Below are 9,567 nucleotides of genomic sequence, written 5' to 3' on the forward strand. Positions count from 1 at the left end.
ATAACTGATTTCAACATTTTTCCAATACGAAGTATTAGGCTAATTGGCCTATTGTTACCCACTGTTTTCCTCCCGCTGTTTTTGAATGGGGGTGCCGTAATGGGGCAATTTACCATTTCTCCAATACTTTTCCAGAGTCCAAGGATTTTTGAAAAATTACAGCCAATGCATCCATTATGTCTGTAGCTACTACTTTTAGGATTCTAGGAAGCAAGCCATCGGGGTCAGGGGACTTATCTACCTTTAACTTCATTAGTTTGTACAGTACTACTTCTCTAGTGATGGTGATGGCACTTAAGTCCTTCCCATATTCTTTAGCATGAAGGGATGTTTGAAATAACTATAAAGGATGATGCAAAATATCTGTTTAACTCCTGTTCCATTTCCATGTTCCCATAACTATCTCCCCACATTCATTTTCTAAGGGGCCTATGTTCAAATTGACCTCTCGTTCCTTTTTTATATATTTAAAGAAGCTCTTATTGCCAGTTTTTATATTCCTCACTAATTTATCCTCGTAATTTATCTTCCATCTTCATTATCCTTCTGTGCTGGATTCTGAATTTATCCCAGTCTTTGGGGCTATCAGTAACTTTTGCCTCCTTTTTCTTTCACCTTAATTGAGGCTCTGCTTAACTTCTTTGGTTAGCCATGGTTAGTTTGAGCCTCTTTTGAAATCTTTCCCCCTTACTGGGATACATTTTTGCTGAGAGTCATGGATTACCTCCTTAAATGTCTGTCACTGCTTGCTTACTGTCTTTCCTGCTAATCTGTCTGCCCAGTTCACTTTAGCTATCCATATTCTCATTATAATTCTCTTTATTTAAGTTAAACAAGGTTATTTCTGACCCAAGTTCAATCATTTTAGGGCCTAAACTCTCCCATGCCCCATATCTCCCGCACCCCACACACCAGTCCTTGTTACCACATAGCCTGCCATTACACACTACCTGTTGTTAGTCACTAATATTCCACATTAACAACTATTCACCCTCCCAGCCTGATCATTATCAACTCTCTGTCCAACTGCTCTTCTCTGTCTTTAGGCTGTATCCTATATTTTACTCCCTACCCCATTCCCCTCCCCTTTTTTCTGCACATAAACTGACGTTTTCCCAGCCATCATCAGTTCTGAGGAAGGGTCACCGGACCCGAAACGTTAATTCTGTTTTTTCCCTTCACAGATGCTGCCAGACCTGCTGGGCTCTTCCAACAACTTCTGTTTTTGTTTCTCCCTCTCAAACTATCATTTATGATCACTGCTTCCTTTTACTCTGAGGTCATCTATTAAAATGGTCTCATTACACATCCAAATCCAATACAGTTAGCTTCCTGATATAATGCTCTAGGAAACCATCCCTAATGCATTCTAAGAACTTGTTGCTGTAGGTACCCTTTCCAACTTGATTAACCCAATTGGCATGAATTATTGTTCCATAATTATTGCTCTATTCTTTTTACATGCTCCTATAATTTGTTGATTTATCGTCTTTCCCACAGTGTGGCTGCAGTTTGTGGGTCTATATATTACTCTTCTCAATGTTTTCCCTCCCTTGCTGTTTCATAAGGACATAAGAACTAAGAGCAGGAGTAGGCCATCCGGCCCCTCGAGCCTGCCCCACCATTTAATAAGATCATGGCTGATCTTTTTGAGACTCAGCTCCACTTTCCCACCCACTCACCATAACCCTTAATTCCTTTACTGTTCAAAAATTTATCGAGCCTTGCCTTAAAAACATTCAGCAAGGTAGCTTCAACCGCTTCACTGGGCAGGGAATTCCACAGATTCACAACCCTTTGGGTGAAGAAGTTCCTCCTGACCTCAATCCTACATCTGCTTCCCTTTATTTTGAGGCTATGCCCCCTAGTCCTAGTTTCACCTGCTAGTGGAAACAACCTCCCTACCTCCACCTTATCCATTCCCTTCGTAATCTTATATGTTTCTATAAGATCTCCCCTCATTCTTCTGAATTCCAATGAATATAATCCCAGCCTACTCAGTGTCTCCTCATAATCCAACCCTCTCAACTCTGGAATCAACTGAGTGAATCTCCTCTGCACTCCCTTCAGTGCTAGTATATCCCTTCTCAAGTAAGGAGACCAAAACTGCACACAGTACTCCAGGTGTGGCCTCACCAGGACCCTATACAGCTGCAGCATAGCCTCCCTGTTTTTAAACTCCAACCCTCTAGCAATGACAGACAAAATTCCATTTACCTTTTTTATTACCTGCTGCACCTGCAATCCTACTTTTAGCGATTCATGTACAAGGACACCCAAGGCCCTCTGCACAGCAGCGTGCTGCAATTTTTTACCTGTACTCAAATGGATTCTACATCGTCGGAGTCTAGGTCATCTCTCACAGCTGTTCGCGTTTCATCTGTTATTAACAGTACCACCCTTCACCTTCCCTCCTGTCTTTCTGAAAGGTCAAATATCCCTGCATGCTAAATTCCCAGTTTTGATTTCCTTGTAACCATGTTTCCATAATGGCTACAAGATCATATCCATTTACGTCAAGTTGGAGGAAATGGTATCTAAGCTCAAGCAGGAGGAGTGAACGTACTAGCATGGAAATATATTGTGTAAGACACTTATTAGACCTCATCTGGAGTCTTGTGTGCAGTTCTGTGCACCACATTTTAGAAAGGATGTGAACCCATTGGAGAGAATGCAGAGGCAGATTACAACAATGAGAAGCTTCCATTATGAGGATAGATCGAAGAAGTTGGGTCTGCTCTCATTGGAGAGAAGGTGGCTGAAAGGAGATTTGATGGAGGTTTTCAAAATCATGAGCGAGCTGGATAGAGTGGATAGGGTGAAGCTGTTCCCTCTCATAAAAGGAACAAGAGGGCAAATATTAAAGTGATCTGTACAAGAAACAAGGATGAAGTGAGGAAAAGTTTTTTCACGCAGCAAGTCGTTAGGATATGGAATGCGCTGCCTGGAGATGTGGCAGGGGCATGTTCAATTGAGGCACTCAGGAGGGCATTGGATGATTATTTGATTGAAACTAACGCGCAAGGATATGACAAAAAAGCAAGAGAATGGTCCTAGGTAATAATGCTCAATTAAAGAGCTGAAGCAGACATGATGGGCTGAATAGCCTCCTTCTGTGCCACGAAACTTTGTGATTCAGTGATTCCGTGGCACCATGGCCCTGTACCATTTGGGGAAGGAAAAAGTAAAATATATTTGTGGAAAAGCTTGAGTGCTATTCCAACTTGACATATCTGTGTTTTAAATGAGCGGTTTTACACACACTTGGAACCCCGTTCGAAGTAAGGATAACATGAAGAAATGTTGGCAGCCAAATTGATCTACTTGATTGGCAGAACAGGTTTGAGGAGCTGAATGACCTACTCCAGTTTCTAAGTTCCAAAGTCGTTGCAAAAAGCAATAGTGACGGTCATTTCCTCTAACTTCCCAGTCATCATGTCAAAAACTTTGTGCAGCAAAATATTCCACAGCATTGAAGAGCAGTGTACTGTCACATGTACCAGTGGAGGAATTATGATTTATTCTGAACGAGTTGTATTGAAGTACAGCTGACAGTGGTGTTAGTTTTCATTGTTTTGTTAACTTAAATAGAACATCTGTGCTTAGCTTTTAGTTTGAAGTTTGTGCACAATCCCTCCATTTCATTAAGCGGCCCTCGAGGACAGGTAATAGATCTTGTTGGCATGACCTTTTGTACAGATGGAGCTCTGAATTTCCCCACCCCACCCCGGTATCTGCTTAGGACAGTACAGAACCAAATTGCGCACAATTCCATGTATTGCAAACATCTTCCTCAGCACAGTTAAGCTTTTATTCATCCTGCCGCTCACAAGCCTCTTGATTCCTATTCCTGGTGCTGGTAAGTTCAGAATTCCACCTTCAGCTAAATGAGGTAGTTGAGTTTGGTTCTTGATTCTACAAAACACATTCTGCCCGTGAAGAACACCGCATCTAAAGATCTGTGATCCAATGCTTTTGTTTTTTTACCCCAAAGCTGAACGCTGTTCTCAGATCTCAGCTTGTTGGGTTGTGACGCAGGCAACAGTAAGGTATTTTTTCAACTTTTTCAGAGTCCAGCACCCAACGAAATGTTTTCACAATCATTTTCACACGATAGCGAACACTTGTCTATTTCCTCAACTGTTCACTTATAGATAAACTCGGCATAATGTGTACGAAACCACACGGAGTAGAGTGGACTTTAAAAGAGCAGATTTCTTTATAGACCGAGCTGTCGCACACTAATATTTGTTGGTTCCATCTGCATTAATAGCATGGCATATTCTGCATGAAATCAACCTTTTTATTATTTTGCTGTTCTAGGAATACAAGCCATACATGTTCTGGATGAACATGATTGACGCTCTCTACCAAAGTCTGATCTGCTTCTTCTTTCCCTATTTGGTGAGTCAGTTTTCTTTTTTGGCTCTACCAAGTTTAAGTAAATTTATTACTTTTTAAGCAAAAATCACAGGTGGCTTTGAAATGTGTTTTTATTTCTCCGTTGCAGGCTTACCGGGATTCTGATATTGATGTTTTTGCTTGGGGAACACCCATCACCACACTGGCTCTGTTCACAATCTTAATGCACTTGTGCATTGAAACTAAGACTTGGGTAAGGAGTCATTTCGTACCTGTGTTGTCCTTTTAGATTTGATCTGCAGCTCGATGGCTCTTACAAAAGCTGTGCAACCTGTACCATTCCTCTTTGTGTTGTGTTGTCTTCTTGCGAAAAAAAGCATAGTTTTGAGTTTATTCACTGGAGAAAAAAACAATGAATCCCACTTTGCAGAACTAAGCCAATTTACCTGAGTTTGATGGCATGGGACAGTATTGCTGGCTGAGCAAAAAAAACTGCAGATAAGAACAAACGCTCAATGTGTCTCGCTATGGATCTGTTTCCAGTTATTGTTTCACAAGGAATATAGAATAGAATTTATCAGCAGAATGTCTCCAAAATAAAATTGCTGCATTGTTGCTTGTCTGAATCAAATTCATCATCATTAAGGACTTTTTAAAATGAGAGTACCTACTCACTAATGTTAAACAGGACCCTTTTGCTTCCTTTAAAGCTAGTGCAATAAGCAATTCTTGTGCGCCATCTCTATGCTTATCACCATTCTCCTTGGCTCCTGATCCTTGTGTGATAAATATTTTAAGCTTACAAAAATTTTGCTGATGGAATGCACTGTTATTTATGAGGGAGGTCAGATTTTAGGTGACTTTGAACTAACAGCTGAATTTGGCTGTATGTATCTGCAACATTTCAAGGTGGTGGAACACCATGATAAAAATAATCTGTGGTACTGGCCTCATGGTTTTACTCACGATGGGCCGAATGATATCCTTCTGTACAGTGAGATTGTCTGATATTAACTATCTCTGTGATCAGAATCTGAGCACCTCGACCAAATAGTTTCTCACCTGCAAGTGATACCTCTAGAATTCCCAAGCATCTTGCCCTGACCCTTGCTCTTTCTCATCCACATGCTGCCATTTGGTCAGCTGAAAGCCACGAGCTCCAAAATTGCCACCTTAAATCTTTGTCCCCCTCACACCCTCCATTTTAGACCTTCCTTAAAAGCTGCAACGTTGACCAAGATTTTGTTTAACCTTCCTTTGGCTTGTTGTCCATTTTATCTACACCTTTGACCTCTGGGATAGATGCATGTTATCATTGCTGTACACTATTTTGAGGCAGCTATGAACACTTTGACAAAAGAACAGGAGTTTTATGAGGAATTCTGCAAATGCAAACTGATTATAGATATAGCAGAAGTCACGTGACACCAGGTGACTTGACAAAGGAGCAGTGCTCCTAAAGCTTGTGATTTCAAATAAACTTGTTGGACTATAACCTGGTGTCGTGTGACCTCTGACTTTGTCCAGCACCGATACCTCCACATCATAGATACAGCAAGAAGGGGTGAGATTTTGCCTGTCGGAAAACCCATTCACTGAACAGAGTTACATTTGAACCTATTTAGGCCAAGACCATAGTTAAGCTTTAAGACCTTGCAGAACACGTTGGCCTTTTGTTACATGTCGCCTTTTCCTGTTCCTAAAAGACTTTATCTTCTTAGGTCAAGATGAGTTTGAAAATCAGGTTCTTTGGGCTCACACATTGGACAGTAAACAAGAATAGAAGGTGACTTTTGTAGAATAGAGCTAATATATTTAGAACTTCTGTTAAGCTGTCTAAAACATCAAACTGTGAATAAATGTCTGTTATTTGTTTATCAGTTGCTTAAGACTGAAACGGTTCAGTATGTGAAAAGGATCAAGTTGCTTTCTTTGATGTTTTCAGACTTGGATGCATGTTGCCTCCATAACTTTCAGCATCCTGCTGTTCTTCACTGTTGCATTAAGTTATAATGCAGCCTGTCCTACCTGCTACCCTCCATCCAATCCCTACTGGACCATGCAGAGGTTGATGACAGATCCCAAGTTCTATCTGATTTGTATTCTTACGCCAGTGGCAGCCTTACTACCGAGGTAAGTCAAATATGGATTGTGAGGATATTATCCAATTGAAATGACACAGACTGGGAACCAACCCAGTGAACATGCTGCTGAATAGACTGGAATAGCCACTGGGAATGGGGTTGAAGTGGGAGGCGACTGGTGGAGGAGCTCTGCCAGACTGCTCCCTGAAGTATTCTGTTTGCTACTTCCTGCATGTTTTCCAAAGGGACAAGTAGGACTGCAGACCAAATGCCCCATCCACAGATTTAGGCAGCTGGTTCAAAGGTTTTAAGCCCCATTTTAGGGCAAGTCAAGCCCGTTGTTGTTTGTGCTGGTGCAGAGTGCTCCGTGCATATTGGAGATGTCCTCCCTGGGGCAGGTTGGGAGGGGGAGCCAGAAGCTTCACCTGCATCATCAATGTTGTTTAACATCTTCAGAGGCACCTCCCCAAGGGGCACCCTCCTGGTCAGCGGCCTGCCCAGCTCTCCCTCTGATTGAAGGTGTAGAGCTGGATGAACACAGCAGGCCAAGCAGCATCAGAGGAGCAGGAAGGCTGACGTTTCGGGCCTAGACCCTTTTACTACCAAGATCAGTAATGAGAGTTGTGAAGTTTCTTTGATATAGAGTGCCCCTTTACACATTATTTTCACTCTGGGGAAGTGGTGGGGTAGAATAAGGTCTCTCTCCTAGAAAACAGATTGGAGGGGGCCAGAGATGGGCTAGGTATTGAGATGGTAGATTAAAAAGGTCTGCCTCAGTTCTCTGGGAATTTGTTCCAATTTGGTTACATTTTAGGCTTTCTACCCCTCTCCCTAATCATCCTTCTCTAACTACTCCCCATAGTACCTCCAGGCCTCATGACAACTCAGTGCCAATTCATGCCTTCCACCCACCCCTCATGGCCCCTTATACCCTCCATAGCAAATCAAAATGCTGCTGTGCCCATTTGCCCAGTATATACTAATACAGAAACAAGAATATGGTAGAAATGGTGCGAGTAAAACTCCTTCACACATATTCATATTTGTTTTAAAAAAAGTGTTCCTACCATCCTTTCCATTCTATTTGACATAATAAAAGTTTTAGGAATTTGTAGGAATTTGACACTTAGACAACGACAAAGGCAATGCCATCATAGTCCCAGAGCATCGTGGGCCTGCTCTCTCATTCAAGGGAGACAGAGAGATGGTGAGTTTAATCTGAGGATCACCACCCCTCAGGTAAGGGGAGAGGTTGAGAAGGAGGGATCTTCATGGTAATCTCAAGGTTTGTAATTGAACCCGCGCTGTTGGTGTCACTCTGAATTGAAAATTAGCCATCCAGGCAACCAACACCCTGACATTGACAAAAGAGAATGGAGAATAAAAACTGAATATAATCTCGTAGAAATGTCTATCAAATGAAGTCTACAATTCTCTGCACCCATGTAAACAAATTCACTCACATAGCCTTTTATAAGAATCTGACACTCAGCTAAGAAATCTTTATTATACCAGTACATGTAAATTTTGCGATTATTTTGATAATTGTTTCCCTCACAGCATCTTCCAACTCCCTAACTCTACTGCCTGGAAAGACTGCCTCCATCCTGAAAGGAAACTATATCACTATCCTGCAACGTTGCTGTGTCAGAAATCTGGAACTCTATTTCCAACAGCACTGTGGGTTTTCCAACCCCAGATTGATCAAGACGTTTTGAGAATGCATTCTACTATCACCTTCCCCAGTTAGGGATGGGCAATACATGTTGGCATTTTCAGCAATGTTCACAACTTCTGAAAGAATAAAGTACATTTTTCAGAAAATCAAGTCCATTGGTGGTGCTATTTTTAAGGAGAAACACATTTAGGCTTTAAGTTCTTTTATGAAAATCATTGTTTTATTTTAAGTCCACAGAATCATAGAATCCCTGCAGTGCAGAAAGAGGACATTTGGCTCAAAGAGCATCCCACTTAGACCCATCCCTCCAACCTATCCCTGTAACCCTACATTTGCCATGACTAATCCAATAGCCTGCACATCCCTGTACACCATAGGGAAATTTAGCATGGCCAATCCACCTAACCTGCACATGTTTGTACTTTAGATCTTTAAATTGTGAGTACGAACAAAGCACATCAGTTGTATTCATGACTCCCTTTGAAATGAAGATAAATTTAAAAAAGCAATTCAAAATAGTTAACTCAAAGAATGCACCAACATTCACCCAGTGACTTGTTTTCAAATTATTTATAAGAATGTTATTAGTTATAGAAAGATGAGCTTCTTATTACACTGTGAATGATGCAGTTGCATGCCAAGAACTTGTCTATACTGTCTGGGCACACTAGACAATGTGACAATGGAAATTGCAAGTATTTGTGCAGTTACTAACTTCCTTTAGCTAAAAAGCTTTTGAAAGGGTCTATGGGCTCCCAGTAAAAAAAATAAAAACATAGAAGACAATTTTGTAGGTGGGATGAATTTAAAGAATGTATATTTCATTATATTTTATCTTTTGTATTGATTGAGCACTAGATAATTTGACAATTAGAAATAACACATGAAAGATTTTGTAAAAAATTGAGTCATTCATTCAAAACCTCTGCTTTTTAAATTGGTTTTATTTTATCATTTGTCAAAGTTAAGTTTTATTTATTAATTTTTGAAGGATTGTGAATTTTTTTCAATGATATGTATGTAGTTCAGTTTCAGCTTTCTGCAATTTATGCAGTTATGTCATTGTACACAATTAACATTCTGATTTATCAGCCTGGGTTTTAATCCTTCAGGTAGATAATAGAAAGTAGAACTATTCTCACCTGCTTAAGAAGAAAGTCTGAGGAAAGACACAATCATCACTGTCGAGTGAAAGCAACATTTGGGCCAACTAGCCAGGAAAAAGAGGTCAGAGGCAGACACAGGGTTTCCATGTGCTGAGGCTGCCAGTTTAGAAGGCCTGTCTCAATGCTGCGTTTCTTCACCCAGTATCTCACTACCTCATACTCCCATGCCTCACACATACACTCCATTTTCCATTCATGCCCCCTCAAGATCCCATGTCACTTATTTGAAGTATTTATAATGAAGTTTGGCTAAATGCACAGGTATCCATTACTTTGT

General features: G+C 40.8%; 1 protein-coding gene across 1 annotated transcript in view; it reads left to right on the plus strand.

Annotated features, from left to right (window-relative positions):
• The window catches only part of atp10a (ATPase phospholipid transporting 10A), a 209,487-nt gene that overhangs the window by 194,257 nt on the left and 5,663 nt on the right, over window positions 1-9,567 (plus strand). The window contains exons 18-20 of the mRNA XM_048597761.1: window positions 4,324-4,404; window positions 4,511-4,615; window positions 6,308-6,495. Coding sequence (XP_048453718.1) covers window positions 4,324-4,404; window positions 4,511-4,615; window positions 6,308-6,495 — 374 coding nt within the window. The remainder of the gene's footprint in view (window positions 1-4,323; window positions 4,405-4,510; window positions 4,616-6,307; window positions 6,496-9,567) is intronic.

The sequence above is a fragment of the Rhincodon typus genome, chromosome 6, assembly GCF_021869965.1.
Source record: "Rhincodon typus isolate 14 chromosome 6, sRhiTyp1.1, whole genome shotgun sequence".
In the NCBI taxonomy this organism is placed as follows: Eukaryota; Metazoa; Chordata; class Chondrichthyes; order Orectolobiformes; family Rhincodontidae; genus Rhincodon; species Rhincodon typus.